Source organism: Vicugna pacos, chromosome 17 (genome assembly GCF_048564905.1).
Source record: "Vicugna pacos chromosome 17, VicPac4, whole genome shotgun sequence".
Taxonomy (NCBI): domain Eukaryota; kingdom Metazoa; phylum Chordata; class Mammalia; order Artiodactyla; family Camelidae; genus Vicugna; species Vicugna pacos.
Window position 1 is genome coordinate 24,165,967 of NC_133003.1, and position 21,872 is coordinate 24,187,838.

Sequence of the window (21,872 nt, forward strand, 5' to 3'; positions counted from 1 at the left end):
GATGCTTCAGAAAAGTGGCCAGGTGCCAAATCCTGGGTCGGGGAAGGAGGACTCAGTGACACTAGCCAGGGGGTGGCCAGGGGCTAGGAGCTGGGGGCAGGTGCCATCCTCAGGGCCAACTTGGGGCCCTGGGGCAGCGACTGGCTGGCAACCGCCTGGGTCAACGCTAGCAGCATCTGCCCCAAGGGAAGGGAATCATAGACTCCAGAGCTGTGTCTGTGGCTGCAAGTAAACACTCCCCTTCCTGAGCATGACTACAGCCAGAAGCTGCATCTTTGCATGCATCTGCACTGCTCTCCAGTTGGCTCTGGGTGACTAGGACTACATGGGAGGACACACCCCTTCAGCACTCTTGGGGAGGAGCTTCCCAAGGAGCCCAGCGAGCAGGCCCAGGCCTTGTCCCCAGAGGCCTGCTCCCTTGGGGCACAGAGCACAGGCCCAGCCTGGAAACAGCTATATAAGGAGGCCGGGACTGTGGGAAGGGCTCTGTGCAGCCCACTCCACCTGCCCAGTGGAGTGGTGGAGCTCGCCTATAAGCTTCAGCCCTAAGCCAGGCCCTGCAATCCCAGACCCTGCCAGTCCAGCCCCGGACTGTCCTTGCTCTTGCTGTCACAGCTGGACAGGCTTCTGTGGCCCCCTTAGTCTGATGGCTCCATGCATACAGGGACATTGAGGCCTGAAGTGGAAGGGATCGAAGGTGAGCTGAGAAACTGGTGTTCACGTAGCTCAGGCAGAGCTGTGGGAATGGCAAGGGGAAGGCTCGCCCTGAGTTTGGGACAGGGGACAGAAGCTCAGGAAGCGGACTGCCACGGGCCAGAGAGGAGCCTCAACTTGGCTTTGTCTTTGAGGGGATGCAAGCTGGCAGGGAGGCAATATAAACAACGAGGAGGGAATTCTGAGGACCCTGAGTCCCACAGAGCCTTGGGGTCCCTGGACGCATGCCCATGGCTTCTGTGGAGGTGGGGGAGGGATGAGCCTCACTCTGAGCAATGTGACTATGGCTTGTTTTACCCAACAGGCTCCCCTGTCACATACAATGGGAAACTGGGGCTCAGAAAAGGAGGAGAGATGGTCTGAAGTCACACAGAAAGTCGGTGCCAGGTCTTCCCATTCAAAGCTCTTTCTAGTATTGTGACAGTGGCCGTAACAGCACCTGCATTATCCTCTGGGACCCCCGCAACAGCCACGAAGGGTAGAGAACATGCCCCACACCCACCCTGCCCTCCCCTCCCCTACATTTAGTGGCCTTGGCCAGTGACCAACCAACACCCTCCACACGCTGGAGCCACTCGGGCATCTGCTTTATTGGTGTTTCCCAGGTGCTGTGGGGGAGGGGTGGCAGCCCCAGATGCAGCAGGTGAGAAGGTACATTCTGGCATAAAAAAGAGTTCTTGGGAAAGGGTCCTGTGTCTGGGTGTGTCAGTGGTGGTGATGGGGGTGGCAGGCACTTCTCAGCCAAAGACGCTCTTGGCCGGTCCGGCTTTGGGCTTCTCAAAGACGGTCTCGGTGCCAGTCCGGGTGCGGCTGAACACCGACGGGGCGACAGAACCAGCTTGCTCTGTGGGGAGGATGGGGAGGAGGTGGGGTCAAGGGTGCGGCCTGGCTTCCTATGGAAGAAAGACCCCTTTTGTGGGAATACCCCGCTGAGCCCAGGAACTCGGCTCTTAGTAAAGGACCCAAGGGAATCCCCACCCCACTCCCTCCTATTGTGCTGCCCCCGCCCCCATTGTCCCAAGAACACTCACCACACTCCCGCATGACCTGGTAGGTCTTAGACTTGATCTCCTGGTTCTTGGCCAGGTTCCCTCGGGCCCCCTTCAAGTCTTCCTCCTTCACAGGGGGGCGTTTCTTCTTGATGGGGGCTTCCTGAATGCCAGCCTTGGAGAGCCCAGAGCTCACTTTACAACCTGAGGCCTGGAGGCTGAGAGTCCTTTCCCATTTTGTGCTTTGGCTCTGAGACCCCTCTTCCCTGCTCACTGAATTCAAGACAACTCAAAGCATTCCTCCTCCAAGAAGCCTTCCTTGCTGTACTTCACACCCACCACTGTGTCTCTACCCTTCTCCCACAGACTGGGAGTTCTGGGGCCATGGTCACTGCAACCTCACACCATCTGTCTGCCTGGCCAAGCTAAGGTCTGGGCGCAATGGGCAAAGGGGAAAGGGACTGGCTTTGAGGCTGAATTCCAAAGCTTTTTGTGAATTCCAATACCTTATCAATGGGTGGCACAAGGTCCATTCCTTAGGGACTGCCCCCTCCCTCGAGAATGCCAGTGTTTCCCTTGTGTGCTTTGGGGTGAAAATGGGATAGAGGAATCAGGTGCCCATGAAGTCACAGTCCAAAATCAGTACCCACCCATAGAGCAGGCAGCAAGGACAACCCTCCCTTTGGCAGGCTGGTGTGTCTGTCCCTCCAGGACTGGGGACATTCAGACTCAGTGCCTAACCTACCCCTCAACTCCCAGGAGCCTATGGGCTCCAGGCCTTAGCCCTGGGGGCAGGTGCAAGAACTCCCTGGTTCCTGAGCCTGGGCTCTGGGACAACACATTACATGCCCGCACAGAGATACAGCCTGCTGGGGAGATGCCAGGGTACAATTGTACACCTTCAGACCCAGGCTCACACGTACATACACACAAACACATGGCTACAAATATATACAACTCCACACACACAAAGGTCTTGAAGTACCACGCATTTTCCCTACCTCTCCTAACAATCCATGGAATACTACCGAACTTAAACTAACCAGGGATTCCTTAGGGTAAGCTGGGCCTCGGTTGTCCTCCCAGAGCCCTGCCCCTCCCAGGGAAGGCAGAGCCTCTTGTGTTTATGCCTGGAGCTCAGCTCACGACACAGCTGCCAGAGATGACAGTGTCCATCCTCCACTCCCGCCCCCTTGGCACCCGCCTGGCCTGTGCTGGGCCCTCCTACCTGGGACATGGTGGGTGCTGTGGACAGCCGCTTCCTGGCAGGCAGCAGCTGAGGACACGATCTGCGCGGCGCCTGGGCCTCTGGAGCTTATATAGTCCGCTTGCCTGTCCTGGGAAGTCACCCCCCTCCGCCAAAAGCTCCACGATGATTCAGATCCACGCAGCTGCTGGCTTCAGAGTTTATTCTTGGAGATGATGGGGGCTCACGGAGCACTGCTGCTTAGGGGGCTGTGGCCCTGGTGGAGGCAGACAGCTACGAGGACCCCGTACCCGCCAGAACAGCTGCTGACTTGCAGGTGGGAGGTGCTCGGACTGGCAGCGATGTGTTTATGAACAGAGGTCCTGTAATGTGTGTGTGGGTATCTGAGCTGTCCATCTGTGACAGTCCATCCCAGAGTGGGGGGGGTGTCCCCAAGGAAAGGGAGGGCCCTGAGCCAGGGTGGACAGCTCCAAGCTTGTTTTTCTTCCATCCCCTCCCTTGACTCCAGAGGAGACTTTCCAGCCCTGCACAGCAGCAGGGCAGAGGCTTCCTGTGCTGCTGGGGAGTGTATGCTCATGGCCAGCTTGCTGGGCCTTCAGTGGACTCAAGGACTGCCCCTGGCCCACAGGTGGAGAGACTGTGGCTGTATTTTTGCTGATGCCCTCACCTTCTGTCCGGCTCCCAGTGCAAGTTTAACAAAGGGGCAAAGGAGGAGGCAAAGTGCTCAGGAAGGGCTGGGAGGAAAGCAAGTGTTGTGGTTAGGATACCTGTGAGATGAAGGCAGGAAACAGCACAGAGCTGCCAACTGAGACAAGGTCACCGAAGGGCGCCTAGCCTGAGGACATTTAGGTGGTGAGAGGGAGGGCGAAAGTGAAGCCCACTCCAGGCACTGAGCTGTGGGTGGAGGGACAGGCTCCCTGAAGGTCAGTCAGCACTCCTCTGCTAGCTCCTAACACCCCATCCTTGAAGAGAAGGACCTCAGGGCACATGGCATCCACAGCCTGCGGCGGGTGTGGGAGTGGACGTGGGCAGAAGGTCAGGGCCAACTCCGCTGGATCAGACATGCCCAAGCTCCTTGTCAGTTTGTGATGGAGAGTATTTTTATCCTTGAAGGCTCCAGGCAGACAGAACCCAACCAGGCACTGACGCTGGGTTATCTGAAACGCCACTCCATTGCTGTCAGACCTCATCCTACCTCAACCACCCCCCCCCCCGCCCAGTCCTGGCCCCAGGAGGCCAACACGAGGCCTGCCAGGCTCCATCTGAGACAAGTGCTGACATGAGGAATGCCTTAGGAGAGCCGCGGGCACAAACCCAGGGCCCCGAACAGGGGCCAAGAGGCACTGAGGACAGGCCCGGCCTGTGAGGGCCCTGCTGCCGGCTCCCGGTGCTCCAGCTCTGCTCCACAGCCGCTCTGCCCAGCGAGGCTCCTGCCTTCCAGCAACATGGCCTCAGGAACAAGGATGTGGGGTGTTTACTCCCCACACTCCATCTCTCCAGCACCTCCTGCTCCTCAAGGGGAGGTAGAGTAGTTTTCACTTGAGTTAGCTGGGAAGTAGAAATGGCCAGAGTATGTTCGCATTTTTTCCCTTGGCAGATTTTGGCTCCCACATCTGCCTTGAGGCAATGCAAGTTTATTCTCACTGTTTTCTGGGGAGAACCTTCTAACTCACTGGGGACATCTTCTTCATCTCACTAAGCTTGGGTGCAACCCCACAGAACACACAACCAACAACCACAAAAGTGACGGTTTCTTTTTTAAAAAACTGTAATAAGATGTCAAACTTTATTGTAAACCATTTTACAATGTGAGTACATCGTCTTCCCTTCCATTCCAAAAATGTGTTTCTGTGCATCGTAACACCACTAACGAACCGCCCCCGTGGGGAGGGCAGTGGAAACAGGCCATGGTTTGCTCACATTGGTCTGACTTCTAATAAACTTCACAGGAGAAATCAAATTAAACCAACCCACCCACCCACTCAGGAGTTCAAGGTCCCTCCCCGAGAGTAAAGCCCTTCAGAGCTGCCTGTGTTCCACAGGATAAAGCAGAGAGCTCTCCACTCCTAGTTGGGAGCATGTGAAGCTACTAAAGGCAGCCCTGCACCCCAAAAGGTATTGCTCTGGCTGACAGCAGGTTCCCAGAGCCATTTACATTGGCCTGGCTGCAAAAAGGCCAGTGAAGTCCAGCCTGCTGCTTCCTCCAGGCTCCTGGGGCAGCCTTCAGATGGGACTCTGGGCTGCAGCCTCCAGGCCCACACTGCCTAGGGGAAGATACAATTGGATTTGAGCCTTTATATAGTTTCCCTTTAAAGGCATGACAGGGCAACACGAACCCATGATGCCTTGTTCCAGGTTAAAGCTTGAGGCAGGAGGCCCCCCTGTGTGCTGACTGATGGGCCACAGGCCTTCACATGGCAGGTCTTCGGGCTCAGTGGACCAAGAAGTCACTGCTGCCCAGGATCTCACCAACAACCTCCTTGCCACTGTCAACAATCTACTGGCAATGAAAGGAAAAAGGAGCAACCACGATCTCTTCATTCAGATACGGCAGTTCTACCTCACTGAGTTATTTCCATTAGTTACAAGAAACTTGTTCATGACCTTGACTTACAAGTTTCCATGATGGGTGGCTTGGCTGAGGCCCAGAGTTGGACAAATCAGTCAGATGGCACACAGTACCCAGCTGGTATTCTGTGGTTTCTCAAGCACAGTGATACTTGCCATGTGGCTGGGTGAGGAGCTGCCCCTCTTAAGGCACCTTGGAGCAGGTGGTGAGAAAACTCATCCCAGGGAGGGAGGACAGCTCAGAAGGAAGTCCTGACCATGGCCCTCTGCATCTGCTCTGTACTGGGACAGTGTACCACAGAAAAGCCCTCAGAAACTGCAGGAGCCACTCCTAGGGAATACAAACTCTGTGTGTGTGTTTGTGCGTGCATGTCAGGAGGAGGGTAAGGCCACACCCGTGAGGCCAGACCGTCCAGGCCCACACACCAATAAGGCCTTGTGTGATCAGACATCATCCATGCCCTATTGGTTAACTGCACAACTACGGCCCAGGAACCAAAGCCCTTAGAAAATCAGGATACAGGGAGAAACCATCACTCACTGGCTACTTCTTTGTTGCCGAAACCCACTACCCAGCAGGTGCCAAGACAAGCCTTGAGACGAGGAGATCCTCTGGGGTCTGCATAACCCAGTTTCCTGCCTTCACAGACAATGGCTCCCCTACACTGCAGGCCTTGGTTTGGAAACATTAGGAGCTCAAGACTGAAAGTGAAGCTCTGATTCTGGGCTCAGCGAGGTATAGGAAACAGCTGCAGCCACAGGTTGTTCAAAATGAAACAGGAGGGCAAAGTTAAGGTAAGTCAGTGATGCCTGTCATCCACCAGGACCCAAGTGACAGGGGCCTGTGCCCCTGGTCTTCATTGGTGGGAGCGGCCGAGGGTGGGGTAAGGGAAGAGCACAAAATGAGAGCATAAACAGGCTCCCATCTCACAAGCCGCCTTGCCTGGCCTGGCCTCGCCTCTCCCCTCCGGCTGCAGATGCCTAACCCAGCAGAGTCACCTCCCACAGCCGTTCAGGTCCCAGCTCCTCTCAGCACCCCTGCTTCTGGACTCCTTGAAGAAGATGGGCTGGGAAGACCTCCTCAAGGCTTGTGCCCTATGTCCCAGACAGGAGGGACTGCAGGAGGCAGCGGACAAACCCAGGGTGCCTGGTTCAACAGCATGGCTCACATGCCACAACTCAGACCCAATCTGCTTGAGTAGGACACCTTTTCCTGGAGGTCTAACAAGAAGGTTCTGGGTGGTGTGGCCTCCCTGCCCTGGTCTCACTTCCAGCTTGCACCTTAGTGGTACAGTTTTCTATTCCTAAACTTCCATGGCTGCCTCTGGGCTGGGACAAAACACTGGGCTGCTCCACCACAGCAGGGCAAGTCCCTGGGTCAGCCCTCTCCATGGCCGGGCAGTAGACTCCCAAAGTGACTGGGGCCTGTGCCCACGCTGAGGAATGGGAGTACAAGCTTAGATGCACCTCGTCCTGCCTATAGGCGCAGAGCGTGAGCTCTCTCACCTCCACCACCAGCCACCCCGCAACTTTGGAGGCTGTGAAAAACAGGATCACTTGGTCAGGAAGGCAATCTCTAGACTGTTGCCCAAAACAAGTCAATGACACTAGAATGACAGGCACTGGAGAGCCAGAGAGGAGGTCTCCGGAGTTGGGTTCAGAGCCCAGTTCTGAAGGCTGCACCAGTGGGAGGCGAGGAGGCCCAGGCTGCGTTTTAAACTCAGATTTGGAGGCTCTGAAGAGAGGCGGCGGGGAGGGGGACAAACAAGAGTGGCCTTGGAATGTCCATTTCTCCGGACTCAACAACGTCCTCTCACACTCCTTTCTTGGTCACATTTAACTAAGACTTCTAACCTGCCAGCAGAAATGCCAAGGAGCTGCTGGGTCCTGGGCAGGGCCCTTCCTGTTCCACACACACAAGGCCCCTGAATCTACATCCAGACCAGCTGCCTCCTGCTCAGGCCTGACCTTCGCGGAACCACTGGGTTTGCTGAGATCAGACAGGACCCATTTCCCTTCCTACCGGAATCATTTTACCTCATCTGATTACAGATTACCTAACAGTGTTCCAAATAAAAGACTCCCGACTTTTTCCTCCCACCAGTCCATGTCCCATGAAAGGCAAACAAACCCATTTATTTGGGGATTAAAAAGAGTTTTTAAATACAATAGTATGAAAATATAACTTAAAAATATAAAAGTCAACAGCATACGGAAGACTTAAAAATCTATGTTTTGCCATTAGTCCCATAGGAAATAAACACATACTCAAAAAACATTAACACTGTGACAGCTCATAAAACCTGCTATAGAAATCAATAGTTACAAAAGCCATTTTGATTAAGAAAGCGTCGCGGTTCCAACTTGGTCAATGAGTAACGTTTAGCCCCAAACACGTTATGTCTTCACACTCCCCCGAAAGGCAAGGCTCCACCCACTGGTTGTGTGCACAAGAGTTTTCCTCCTCGAGGCCACCCAGCAGGACGCAGGACGCAGGACAGGGATTCTGGGTCCCTCACAACACCGCTCAGACGACAACAAACAAACAACACGCCTCGCTTGCATATTTGGTCAGTGTTTGTAGTGCAACGTGGGGACCTCCAGCTGCCAAGGCCCGGCTGGCATCCTCCCTCGCAAGTCACAGCAGTCTGGGGGCAGGCGGAGACAGCGAGAGGAGAGGAGGTAGAAGGGGGCAGAGAGAGAAGGGGAGGAGGGACGCAGTGGAGCGACCCTCTGCCGACCCAACCCCGGTTTGGGAATGCGTCATACGGGCAGCCCGAAGCGGTGCTTCTTTTTCTTTGAGGGTTTTAGGGGGGTCAGTCTCCGGAGGTCCTCCTCCACGTCGGACTCCTCCATCTCATCATCGGCCGAGATCAGGATCTAAATGGCGGAGAGGCATGGCCCTGAGTCATCACCAGCAGTGCCCTCTTTACCTGCCTGCCCTGGACCCCCGCATGGGATGGCAGCCTGTCTAGGAGGCCTTGAGTCTCAGGTTTCTTTAGAAGAGGATACAGGGAGGCTCCCTGTACAGAGAGAAACAAGCTTGTCCACCCCAGATCTCATTCACGCCAGATGCTTTCACAGGCTACCGACACCAGCACTGAGTCGAACACCTTCCCCTCCGCTTGCGCTCCCTGATTCTCACCCAGCCTCTAGCTGGGACTGAACCCCCATCAGAACAAACTCAGCCTACGGTCATTCTGGAAAAAAAGCCCAGTCTTGACACATGGAGTCCCAGGTCCCTGATGTTGTCTCTAATACAGCAAAAGCAAAAGTGAAAAGCCCTTTTCGAAAGAAAAAGACATCTGTGGGGCACATGTGAGGCAGAGTGATTTCAGAGTAGCTGCTCAGAACCAGCCTAGTAACTTCTGAAGACAAACAAGAGCCCTCCACTCTCTGAGCCCCCGGAACGCCTCAGCAGTGTAGCCAGGGCATCTGGGCAAACACTCACCCACTGCCCACACGCCTGGCTCCTCAGACCCCAGAGCGCCAGGGAAGGACTGGGACAGCCCATGTCACGATAGAGAGGCCCAAGGCGCACCTGTGCAGGGGGGCTCACTCCACTCCAGGACGGGGCGGTCTCACCACCGCTCACTGCAGGGCTTCCTGCCTCTAGTCTCTGTCCCCAGATTAAACACTCTCTGGCTCCCTGCTGCCTGCACAAGTGCACCCCCATTCCTTGCCCTGGATCACAAACACCTTGCCCAGTGAGCTCAGATCTTTGCCTGTACCTACTTCTTGTCTTTCCCTCCCAGCTTTCAGAATATACGCTGCTCTGGCCACAGCGAATGTCACATTATCACCCAAACACCAAACCACATGACCCGATTGCTCAGGAGCGGCTGCTTCTGCCTGTAATGCTGTTTGTCATTCACCTCATGTTCACTGCACTCTTCCAACATGACAGGCCCCATGCCAGATTCTAGGACCACCTAGAGAAGGGATGGACTTCCCCTCTGTCCTCCATCTAGTCGGCTTTCAAAGCTCCCTACAGGACACCCCAGGAGCTAAACAGATTGCTCCAAGCCCTTTCAGGGCTCTGTCAGGACTCATCGCAGAGGCTACAGGGGGCTGCTCAGGCTTTCGCCTTCCTCATCCACAAGCCTGAAGGCCTCTCTTGGAAGACGTCACCTCAGCCGTTCTGCAGCCCCGACCCAGTGCAGGTGCAGAGTGTGTGCTGCGGACTGACTGGGACACACCATCTTGCCTCCAGGCTCCCATTTATGACCACCATCCTCTCTGAAGTCCAGACCTCTGAGCTTAGGAAACTTGAAAATACGGGGAGAGGGGGAGATGAGCTTCTCCCTGGGAGGTCTGGCCACACCTACACTTTAGAAGTTTCTAGCTGGCTTAGCCAACACTTCCCTTGCTCCTTAGCCATGGGGCAGGGATTCAAATGCCTTGATGCTTGAAGGTCGACGATCAGGCCCATGCGTCTTTGACAGCTCCCCCAGAACAAGGCAGCTCCCACCTTTCTTGTCTTTCTCCATCGACAGATGGACTGTTGGAGGCAAGCCACCCCCACCTGATGCTCCACATCCCTGCTGGAGGAATGGGTTCCCGGCTGGATGGCATCTGTCAGCCTCCTTTCCCTCCCGCCAGCCGGCGCTGGGACTCAGCACTCAAGAGAAGGCCAGACGCAAACACAAGACCAGAGGCCTCTGGGGTCAGTGGCACGAGGGCCTGGCCCTACCTCAGACTCCGACTCCTCGTGGGATGCGGCCCTTCGGTAGCGGACCTTGCTCCCATTCCTTGAGTCCTGGTTGGCTCCCCTTTCTTCTAGCTTAGCTTTCGTCCTCCCCTTTCTCATGAGGAAATTGTCTACTACCCAAAACATCAAAGCCTGTGGGAAGGAAGGTGCAGGTTAGTCTGAGATGAGCCATTTGTGAAAGCAAAGCAGAGCAGGCCCCACATCCAACCCTCCCACCCCCGTTCCAGATCACAGCATCTAGAACCAGGGAAGGGAAAACCTCATCTGGGCCCCTCGCTCTATCTCAGAAGTCTAGGAAGAGACTCCCAAACTCTAAGTCCTTTGCTTCTGTTTCATCCTAAGGGGTTCTCTGGTGGTGACTGATGACGACAGCTTGCCCCAGCTGCTCCAGCAGCTGTCAGAGTGGGGCCTGAACCAAGGTCTCCAGACTCCTGGTGGGGCTCCTTCCCTGGGCCGAGCGGTCGGTAGGCACACCCCACCACATCTATCAAACCCAGGTTCTTCTACCATTTCTCATCTAATTTCCTAATTTCTAGCCAGTGTGCTTCTGAGTCTCTCTTGAAGCCCTGTGGTCAGGAATAAATGATGGGAGTGAGTCCCTAATGATCTTAATCTAGAAGTCGCTGTTACATACAGGGTGGGGCTCCTCCTCAGCTCCTCCTCCCTGGCAGGGAGGACCCTCCATGCTGCACAGAGACCCTGGAGCAGTGATCTGCCTGTTGAGGAAGTGATCCTGCCATTTCCAGGTCTGGGGTGGGAGGAGGGGGTGGCAAATGCTCACACGGAGGGACCTGAGGGCTAGAAGTGTTTTCTCTGTCAGACTCAGAGCTGGACAGGAACACTGGAAGGCAGGGAGCAAATGGGGGTAAAAATGCAACAAGGCACTGACATTGACAAAGAAGGGGACGATCAGCATGACGATGGCCAGCTTCAGGTCTGGGTTTTCAATGGGGTTCAACAGGGCCACCTGTGAAGAGAAGGAAACTCAGTGAGGTGGGGGGAGACTACAGAGAAAGTGCATGGGGGTAGGGGCAGCAGGGGAAACCGCCCACGAGGCCCTGAGAGGGGGCTTAGATTACACACTGCCGTGGAGCGCTGATGAGAAGAGCACTTCACACCCAGAGCCGCACAGTCCCCAGATCTGCCTGCTAACGAGGGACCCCTTGGACACTACTTGGAGCAGTCAGTGTTCTAGCAGCTTTCCCTGTGACTTGAGAAGTGAAGAAGGGTGAGGGGATGAAAGGTGGGAAGCACTTTACAAAGCAGGGCCCTCCGCCCGCTGGAGGCACAGGGTGGATGGAGTGGGGGCTTTGGAGAGTCTAAGATAGTGAGGTTGGTGGACGCTCGTTACAGATACTAGCAATGAGGCACTGACCACTTTTTAACAAAAATACCACACCCAACCACCTTCTGAAGGACTACAGCTCCCCAAAGCCTTGGCTTATTTTCTTAAAAAATAAAACTTGGCCACAAATAAAACCAAAGCAGGGCAAGATCTGAGCTTCTTGTTCCCAAAGGCTCTTTGGCTAGTTTCCTGTGGGTGGAGGCTTATCTACACAGCCATGGGGCCAGAGGACAGTGCCAGGGAACCGTGGGAATGTGTGACAAGCTGCTGCCTGCAGCACCAAAAGGCTCCATTAAACCACTGGCCAAGAGAGGTGTGTGAGGAGGCTGTTGGCAAGTGCAGAGAACAGTCCTGACACTTACAGGCCTGAAGTCTCATAATACCAGACCGTAAGCAACCCCAAGGCAGGGACTGTATTTTCATGGGCTTTAGATACACCGAGGCTTAATCTTAGAGCAGACACATGTGTAACTGAAGTGGATGAATGCTGCGTAAAAAACTGACAAGTTACTGCTCTTGGTAGGTGGCCAGTAGCTGTTCCATCGGATCAAGTCCAAGTGTACTTCATGGAGTTAAAAAAAAAAAGGAACCATTTTGTTTCCCAGTAGGGACCATTTTTGTTTCCCAGTAGGGTTAGGGTTAGTTGGCGGGGTGGGGGGCTGTCTTGCTTAGCATCTAGAGGAGCTGAGAAAGAAGGGAATAAGAGGCAAACCTTTTTCCACTGAAGTATTAGGAGGATGATGAAGACGACAGATTTTTCAAAAATCATGATCACGATGTAAAGAGCACACTGCCCGACCCAGGCTCCGCACTGCAGAGGGTCTCCTGCAGGGACGGCAGGCTTGGTCATGTAAGGGCCCAGACATCAATGCCCCCACCGCTGCCCACAGCTCCTGTGAGCCCTCACACTCACCTCACCCCAGAGATACTAAATACGCCCTCCAGAACACCAAGAATCAGCTCAGCCCAGACAGACAAACGTGGGTGCTTTAAGCAAAATCAGAGAATTCCTAATTTGGAGATACCAGAGTGGCTTTTCTTTTAAGAGATTCTAAGATATAATTACAAAGCACTAAAGTTAGTAAGTGCCCATTGCTGGAACTCAGAAAAGCTGGCTCGTCTTGTCCACTGGCAGCCAAAGCTGTGTGAAGCGAGATTGCTATTATTATCTGTTGTTGACTTTTCCAGTGGCTGTGGTGCTACCCATCCTTTCCTGTCCAGGAGCACTGAGGTTTTTGAATTGCGAAGGCAGCAAACCACCTCTTTGTTCATCTCCCACCCCACTCCCCACCCTCATTCCTGCTGCCCTCAACCCTGAGAGCAGTAATCTGGTTCTGGAGGAATTCAGATTCTGTCTGGGGGGTGGGGCACCCCAAATACCCTAGGCTGGGGACAAGGAAGAAGAGAGGAGCCCTCCAGGCAAGCAGTAAGGGGCTGAGACAAAGGTCCATCTGTGATCCCATCAGCCACAACGCTTGCGAAATGGAAGAGCCCAACAATCCACGCTGGGGGACACTCAGGCCCTCAAGTGCCTCCAAGGTGTTTCCAAAGGGACTTGATGAAGGGGTGGAGGATCAACCCCTCGAGGGAATGTCCTACATTCTCAGTGACAGGCAGAACCCATGGGACGGGTTCCTGGGGAGCCACACGTGCCTCCAGAGCAGATGACCAGTAGGGTTGGGGGAGCCACCAGGGGCTGGTCTGGGCCAGAAGAGGGGCTGGAGAGGAACACTGTAGGGGCGCAGAGACCCAAAGTTCAGGCCATGAGGACCATCTGACCTCAAGAGGAACCTCCAGCTTCTCGTTCGATTCCATGGTTTCTGCAGCAACCCCTGTCCAGGCACGGGTGCTGGAGGCCCCCAGCCCTGCCTGAGCTGCCAGCTGTACGCAGTGGAGGCCTACTGGATGCCTTCCTGCAGCTGTAATGGACACAAGCTCAGGCCATTCCCTTTTCTGGAAAACTTGAGAGAGTTGCACAGAAAGCATGCAGAGCGGTACCACTGCCTTTTCTGCGCTGATCTGTTTACTTTCACTTCTGGGATAAGACGCATCTGAGCCAAAGTGCCATTTCAGAAAAGCAATCTCTCCTAGCTAGATTTTTAATGAAGTTTTGTAATCCTTTCAGTAAACAACCTGACATTATTGAGAAAAGTTCTCAGGAATAACAGATCGAAGTCCTTGTTAAAACCGTTAAATTGGGGGACAGCCAGTCAGAAGCACTCATAGGACGTTCTCTCTGAACTGGGACTAGCGTGTTTAAAAGTCAACAGAACGAATGGTAATACGTTTAATATCAGAAGAAAATCTACTTGCTTGGAGTGCACTCACTCCATTTGCTCGTAGTTTTAGGGTGCTGACAGAAGAGGAAAACAGGTTTTCCTCCCGTCGACCTCCCGCTGCCCTGCTGCGTCTCACTGCTCTGAGCTGCAGAATTCCTGCTCAGCAGCAGCTGCCTCTTCTATCATTAAATGCCTAATAAAGTCCAAAGTAAGTCATGCGACACCGCTTTCATACCCCATGTCCTCCTGCACGGCCGGGGCTGGAGTGACCACACACGTGCTGGTTTGTTTCACGTGAGAGTCTTTCTAACATTCCCCACGGTCTCACCTTTGAAGGACAGACAAGCCAGGCATTCTAGTGTGCCCTGCTTTTTACCACACCAGACACCCTCAGGTACGTGGGCATTTGTTTTTCTTGGATTATTTCCTCAGGATAAATCACGGGGATGGGATCAAAGGGACGAACACGTCTGCATCTACAGGGGTCTCCAGAGGGGTCATAAGGACAGGGACAGGTGGTAAAGCCCACACACACAGATGCCCACAGCACAGAGACCCTGCCTTCAGGGCTTCCACACAGGGAGAGGGAAGAGCAGCCTGGTCTTCAGACTGCAGACGCCACGTACCACCTGGACCCTCCATCGCCCCTCAGGGCTGTGTGGACTTACTCCTCAAGTACCAGGACCTGTTAGCAAGTTCACTTTCTCTTCTAGGAACCATGGAAGCACCGAAAAAAACCCTCTTCTTCACTCACCTGAGAGGAGAGCTATGGGGTCTGCCTAGAACTATTGCCTCAAGCAGACGGGCCAGCTAGCAGGAGCAGTAGTTAGACTAATGTCCGCATCCTAATCCCCACAATCTGTGACTAGGTAGGTAACGTGGCAGAGGGGAATTAAGGCTGCAAATGGACTAAGGTTGCTAATCTGCTCACTCTAAGACAGGGAGCATATCCTGGAGTATCCAGGTGGGCCCAGTGTAATCACTTCAAAGTGGAAGGACATGGCAGAAGGTCAGAGTGATAATGACGTCAGATAGACTCAACCTCTGTTGCTGGTCCTAAAAACGGAGGAGGGGCCAAGAGTCAAGGAACATCGTCAACCTCCTGAAGCTGGAAAAGGCAAGGAAGTGGATTCTCCCATTTGAGACTTCCAAAGGAACCAGTCCTGCTGACATCTTGATTTTAGTCTATGACACCCATGTCCGACTTCTGAACTACAGAACTGTTAAGGTGATAAATTTGTGTTGTTTCAAGCCACTAAAATTTTGTAGTAATTTGTTATAGCAGTTATAACAATAGAAATTGATAGAAATAGAAACCAGGTAACTGAGGACATACACTATCCTTCCTCAGCCTGGGGAGGGAGGACTATGGGTGGTCCTGGATAGAGGGCAGCTTCATCTGGAAACACCCTGGTCTGAAGACTCTGGTTCCCAAAGGCAGGGGTGGGATGACCCAAGGGCAGGGACCGAGGCAGGCTACGTGGATGGAGAGGGTGGCATGGAAACAAGAGGCTCAAACAACCACTGCCTTCTTCCTTTCAATCTCTTTGGGGACACAAACAGAACATGCTGGAAATAGGTGGTATCACAAATGCTCGGTGTATCAGGACCAGACTCAGTGGATGATCTCCACTCCCAGGTCACCAAGTGACATGGCTGGCTGTGCATGCGTCTCCTGTGCACTAGTCAGCTACAGCTGAGTTGAGAGCCCTGCCTTCCAGAAGGGATCTTATCAGCAAAGAAGAAGCTGTGAGCCCTGTTTCTGGAAATGGTGGGAGGATCGGGTATCCCAGCATAGCAGCCAAGAGGCCCTCCAAGCTGTGTACTGTCTGGGTGAGCTTCCTGCATCACTTAACCCCTCTGGGTGCTTTTTCTATAAATGAGGATGATTCCACTTTGGTCCACGTGTGCCGTGGTCCATTTCCATCCCTCAAGCTGAGGAGTCAATGACTTGGAGCCTCTCCAAAGCCTTCCTTGGAGCCACAGGAGCACATACCGTGTGTTGGACACTATCTTAAGTCAGTGACTCATGAGGCATCAAGTAACGAGGCTAAGAAAAGCCCTCTCCTGAGCTCATCTCCCCTCAATGGAGACAAACAATTACTTAAGAATTCTAGAAATACCCAAGGCACTCACAGCCAGCTCCCCGAACCAGCTCCCCTTTTAAATATCAGTCCCTTGGTGGTCTTCAGCCATGTAGGCGTAAGCAGCCATTGGGCCCAGAGCCGTGAGCTCTCTGGGACGTGTGACCAGGAAAGGAGAGCAGGGACCAGAACGCTCCCTTCTGTCCCATGTGCCAACTTTATGGCAAAGGCTCCATCGATGCTATTCCCATGAACAGGAGCTCCAGGCTCCAGGTAGCAGAGCCTGCTGTGAAGTGGCAGAGCAATAAATTCCCAGAGGGCAGCAAGGCCCAAAGAAGCCCCTCTCACCAGCAGCCCCGCTGAGGCCACATCCACCATTTCTCTGGGGGTACAATGTAAAAGCCACTGCATTTGGCAGCCTCCTACCCACAGTGTACCCCATGGGGTCTGGCAAGATTGTATGGGTCAAACCTAGTTCAAAGCTTCCATGAGTCGCTTGTTTTAGGCCATGCTTCTGGGAGGGAGGATGCACCTGGTGTCTCTGGTGACCATATATGCCAGATGCTGGGTTGGGGCGCCAGCCCACAGTCAGGAGACAACAAGGTGACTTCGCCCCAGGGTGGAGGAATGGACCCTCGTCCTGACCCTGTGTGCCCCAATAATGGAATGGCCCAGCAACAGGACAAGCACAGACATGCAGCAGAAAGTGGGGCAGTTTCCTACCAAGTACCTCCCAAACCAAGAGTGGCTCCCATCTCTCTGGCGAGGTGGGCAGAGGGTGACCCTGGTGAGAAGTGTGGCAGCGGAAGGTGGCCTGACAGCCCTGCAGGTGGGGCCACCAGTGCTCTGTGGTGGAAGAGGCAAATGTTGTACCCCCTCCCTGCATCAAGGGAGCCTTGGCAGTGAGGTGGGCACCCACCCACCTCAGCCATGTGGCAGGAGGATGGAGCTCGGGCCCTAGAACCAGTCCCTCCACCACACAGAGGACACAGCCACCAGCTCCTAAACCTTCTTTGAACCTACTGGCCTAGAGGGCTACATGCGGCAGAAGCAGAGCCCCCTCCAGGAAGTCTGTGGTAAGTTACCGTATTCGCCAAAACGCAGGGACTCCCACTGCTGCCACTCCACCAAGACACTGACGGCACGCACGCCCACGTAGATGAGCAGCATGCCCACAGTGGCATCCAGGAGGAAGTTGATGAGGTACCTGTGAGGAGAGGGCATGGGGGCACTGTTAGGAAGCACCACCGGGGCCCCCACCAGGGAGCTGGGTTCATGTGCTTCCAGAGCCAAGGTCAAGGCTAGGGACCCAGCACTTTGGTCCTGGGGAGGCAGGAGCCTCAGGTGGGCCTGTGAAGGGGGCTTGTTTCCGGGAGCCCAGAAGGCCTCCTCCCCAGGACAGTGCACTGACACTCGTCAGCCTGCACAGCTCGAAGGGGTGGGGGATCGACAGGGAAACTTGAAAAGACCTCAAGCGTTCCTGCCAAATGAAGCTGACACAGAGTACCTGGGTGCAGCCAAGGAGGCTTTATGGGAAAGCAGAACTTAACCGATAAACAAAATCTGTTCAATGACTGCTGACTTCCTGACGGCCTAGGCTTCCCAAGGTCCTGAGACAGTGCTGCTGCACCAGAGCGGCTCAGGAAATGGCCTGAGGTTTCTAAGACTCAAGAGGGCAGGGCTACATGCCCTCGCTCAGCCCCCATCTTTCAGAGCTCCTCATGGAGGTCAGTGCAAGTAAACATCTCTCAAGAGAGAGCTTAAACCCCAAGAGAGAAGGCAAGATTGGAGAGCAGAGAGGGTTGGAAGAGCACACCCACCCTGACCCCCCATTCCTGTGGGGTCTGTTTCCCTCTGTCCCACACACACCCCTTCCCTCGCCAAGGAAAGGCCTTTGCCCACTGGCCCTGCTGCGAAGACTCTCGCTGGGTACCGCTCCCCACAGGTCTAGCTCTCCAGACAAGGCAGGAGACACACAGGCCTGGGGTCTGATGTCAGTCCTCCAGGACACCACAGGGCTCAGAAGTTCTGGATACCACAGCCAGACCTTTTGAGTTGCTGAGGCCCTAGACCCACTGCCCCCACTCCAAGGTCTGGCTTCAGTGACGCACACAGTGCTCTGGAACCTGAAGGAGCACCTCCACTGTGCTCACGGTCCTGCCAAAGCCCTGGGGCGGCAGGGAAAGCAGACAGAAGGGATGGCCTTTTCCTTCCGCCTGTCCTTCCTCTTTAAAATCACAAGGGGTCACTCTCATTCCAGAGACTGGAGACCAAAGAAGGCACAGCAACCGCTTCCCAGGCAGTTTCTCCAAGTTCAAGGTCAAGCTCTGGCCTTAGGCTAATATTGCTCTCAGATGCTTAAATCATATTGGCTTCAGGTGGTTCTGACATGAGGCCTGTTCTGAAAATATCAAGAACATCTCATATACACGCCTGCATTAGTTCATTCATTCCCTTATCAAACACTGATTTAAGCCTACTGTGCGCCAGGCCTTGGGAATGACGACAGAAAGTTCTAGACCCTGTATTCAACACAGGTGAGACTGGCAGACAACAGGGCATCATGTGGGCCCCGGGGCCAGATCGGCTGGGTTCAAATCCCAGTTTCATCACTCTTGAGCTGAGTGAGTGTGATTAAGTTATCTAACGTCTGTGCCTCAGCCCTCTAACTGTAAAATGAGGATAATCAAAGAAAACTGCAGGGCTGTTAAGAGGAGGAAATGAGTCAATGCACCTGAACAGTGACTGCCACGCAGTAAGCTATACGTGTCAGAACCATAGCCCCTCAGACATCACAAAAGCTGAACTCCCAGTACAAGGGACGGCTGCAGCCACAGGAAGCAGTTTGCCCCACTCTGGTTGTAAGCTTCCCCTCTCCCTGAACTGACTGGGGCTTCCCTTCTAAGTCTGCAGACTCCCAAGATGCCCCAGGTCCAGCCCAACCCTTTCCATCTGTAAAAAGTCACAGGGCACAACAAGGATGGTGGAGCTGGAGTGGATCTCAGTGCAGCACTGGCTCTTCCACGGGCCAGGACCTCTCCTGTCTGCGGAGCAAGGCCTGCCCTGCCTTCCGAGTTTGCCCCCAGCAGCTCTTCAGCCACTGCTGGAGCTCTCACGTCTTTCCTAAGTTTTAACGACAATACCCTCTGACTGAGCTGTTAACCTCTTCGTTGATAAGTGCCCTATGGCTTCCAACGGTGCAGATGCTCATCATCCTGTGAAACCTTCAGGTCATCCTGGGGATCTGGCAGGACACACAGGACAGATGAGGAAACGGAGGCTCAGAGACGTCACGCCGCCTTCCTGCAGCTGGACCTTTCAGTTGGGGGCTCCTTTCACCACACTAGCTCCACCTTGGGCCTCTTCTCTGGCTGAGCATGCGAGACTGTCAGCAGCCCCTTCTCCATCCCCCAGGATTTGTCAAGCCCCCTTAGAGCCAGATCATCTTCTTTTTGCAGATGGGCAATGGAGGCGCACAGGGAGTGGAGTGGCCAAGATGGCTCCAGGAGATAGGGTTCCTCACCTCCGTGGAGCAGCTGGACCTCAGCCTATCTCGGTCAACCAAGAGGATTCACCAGTGATGATGCAAGCTTGCTGCTGGACTCAGGGCTGGGAGGATAAGGCCCCTTCCTAATCATCTCCCTTAAGGGAGGATCCCTCTTCCAGTCCCCGGCTTTAGGATCATACCCAAATAGATCAAAACTACCCACGTCTCAAGGAAAGACCCTGGGGAGGGAGACTTTACAACTTCTTTCTGAATCTGGGCCTGGACCAAACCTCAAAATGGTACACTGCCACCAAACAAGAGAAGCTTAAAGGAATCTTCCAGTCCAAATAATCTTAAATATACACTAAACCTCTTGGCAAGGGACTCACCAGACCGCTGCCCCTCTCTACCTCAGAGGCTGGAGGGCATTCCAGGCAGAGGGCAGTGGGAGCAAAGGCTCAGAGGCAGGAGACAGCCTGTGGGGTTGAGGGCCACTGGGAACAGCCTGGCATGGCTGGAGCACCAAGTTTGAGCCAGGAAGGTAGCAGATGGAGCCAGGATAAGGCAGGTACTTTTCCACTCCATTTGCTAAGAGGGGCTCTTTGGGTGCTGTTAGCAAGGAGGACAGGTATCATGACCCAAATGGGGTCTGAGGCAGATGGCTCCGGGGGCTGTGTGGACAGCGCATTGATGGCATCGACAAGTGGAACAACCCACAGTCCTCAGGTAAAAGAGGCTGACGGTGTCAACAATGGCTTGGACCCTGAGTGGCTGACACCACAGAGAAGCCCTCATATGTCCTGTTCCAGCACAGGTGATCCTTCAGGATGTTATGCTGCCCTGCCAGGGGCTGCTTCGAAATAGGGAGAGACAAACTTAGGTTCATCAGCAGAGAGCCAGTGTACCGGGCAACTGTCACCAAGCAAAGCCTTAACACTCGGCATGCACACTATCTCTCAGAGGAGCAAAGGGGACAAAGGGGAATTGCCCCCTCCCCAAGCTAGATGGAACATGACTAGAGGAGCAGGTGATGATTGCACTCAAATATGGGCCACTTACAATGAACAAGGGTCCTCTTCAGTGAGATCTGCTAGGTACACATTTGCAAAGTGGATGAACAGCATTCCTATGGCTTGTTTGGAAGTGTCTAAAAACCTGTACAGAATAGAACCAGCACTTGTTACCACTCTGACAGAAGGGTCATAACCAATTTGGGAAAATGTTAAATCTGAAAAAGGAAAAAGAAAAGCCACTGGGGAGACCCCAATCTTCCAATTACCAGTCACCTCTTCCTGGGGCATCAGTACTAACTCAGGCTTGGCATTTCAGCTACCTTTCAAAACCTTCAGTAACACCACGAGCCTGAGAGGCCACTGATTAATAACACAGACTTAAACACACTAAACACATTTAAAGTGTGTTTTTACTTTCTCGTTTTTTTGTTACTTCAAAACAAAATGCTTGATCACAGCTTTGGATGATGTCCAAGGTGCCTCTACTTTAAAGAGCTCCCACCCAACTTTGTGCATGAGCTGAAAGATGTGTAGGACTGAGGAGACAAGGACGGGCCCAGCACCGCCCATGGGACCCTAACAACCTTCACCTGCTGCCGTTTAAATAACAGGCTGGATCAGGGGCAGACATACTTTTTCGTAAAGCGTCAGAGAGTAAGTATTTCAGGCTTTGTGGGCCATCGTCCTCTGCCACCATAGTGTGTAAGCAGCCAGTCACTAGCATCTCACTAACACTTTAGCCATGGAGACAGACACTGGCCAGACTGGGCCTGTGGGATACAGTTTGCCAACTCCTGTGCTAGAGGACAGGGGTTTCAAAAAAGATAAAACAAGGCTGTTAGTCTTTGGGATACCCTGTCCCCTATCTACGGGGCAGGAGCATCGTGGAGATGGCATGGGCCCTCTATTTCTCCTCTGCCGTCACACCTGGGGACCACTCACAGTCCATGGCCCAGGAACCTCTGGATTTTGGCTACCACTCTCAGCCACCCAGGCTAGGCATCCAGAGTTGGGCCAGGCCACTGACAGGAGTGAGGAAGGGGCACACAGGCATGGGGTCTCAGGGCTGGAACGGGCCTTAGAGATGATACAGACCAACCCTGTGATCAAAGCCTGAAAATGATTTCCTCAAATCATGGCAAAGTAGGAGTCACCAAAAGGGACCACGTGTAAAACCCGACTCTGGGTCCTCCCAGGTCCCCCGCCCAAGCTAAATACTCAGGCTTGAGAGAAACCAACTGTGGGAAAAGAAAAATGAAGATGATCAACATTCAGAAATAAAGAACTGAAGATCAATCAACAATACGCTTAAAATTTTATAAAGGGGCCTCCATCACAGAGATTTATGGGAAGTTTCCTCTGAAGGGAAAGTGGCTAGATGGGTGCAAGGATCATGCTGTCCTAAGGAGCTGGCTGTCTCCCTCTAAGTGATTTACTCTGGGGAGTTTTGTCTTTGGAAGCTATGTCTGAAGCTG

At 53.8% G+C, this 21,872-nt stretch overlaps 2 protein-coding genes across 2 annotated transcripts in view; both read right to left on the reverse strand.

Moving 5' to 3' along the window:
* Window positions 1-1,284: 1,284 nt before the first annotated feature.
* MUSTN1 (musculoskeletal, embryonic nuclear protein 1) lies at window positions 1,285-3,299 on the reverse strand. Its single transcript, XM_015236038.3, has 3 exons — window positions 2,932-3,299; window positions 1,746-1,878; window positions 1,285-1,558 (listed from the first exon to the last, which is right to left on the reverse strand). Exons 1-3 carry the CDS (start codon window positions 2,938-2,940, stop codon window positions 1,452-1,454), a joined length of 249 nt encoding a protein of 82 aa, XP_015091524.1. The 5' UTR covers window positions 2,941-3,299; the 3' UTR covers window positions 1,285-1,451.
* A 4,298-nt stretch (window positions 3,300-7,597) lies between these two features.
* Window positions 7,598-21,872, reverse strand: part of STIMATE (STIM activating enhancer) — a 48,521-nt gene continuing 34,246 nt past the window's right edge. The window contains exons 3-8 of the mRNA XM_031686429.2: window positions 20,444-20,539; window positions 16,983-17,104; window positions 12,247-12,359; window positions 11,079-11,156; window positions 10,172-10,321; window positions 7,598-8,358 (exon numbers count right to left, since the gene is read on the reverse strand). Of these exons, the coding sequence (XP_031542289.2) occupies window positions 8,242-8,358; window positions 10,172-10,321; window positions 11,079-11,156; window positions 12,247-12,359; window positions 16,983-17,104; window positions 20,444-20,539 (676 nt within the window). The 3' untranslated portion in view covers window positions 7,598-8,241. The remainder of the gene's footprint in view (window positions 8,359-10,171; window positions 10,322-11,078; window positions 11,157-12,246; window positions 12,360-16,982; window positions 17,105-20,443; window positions 20,540-21,872) is intronic.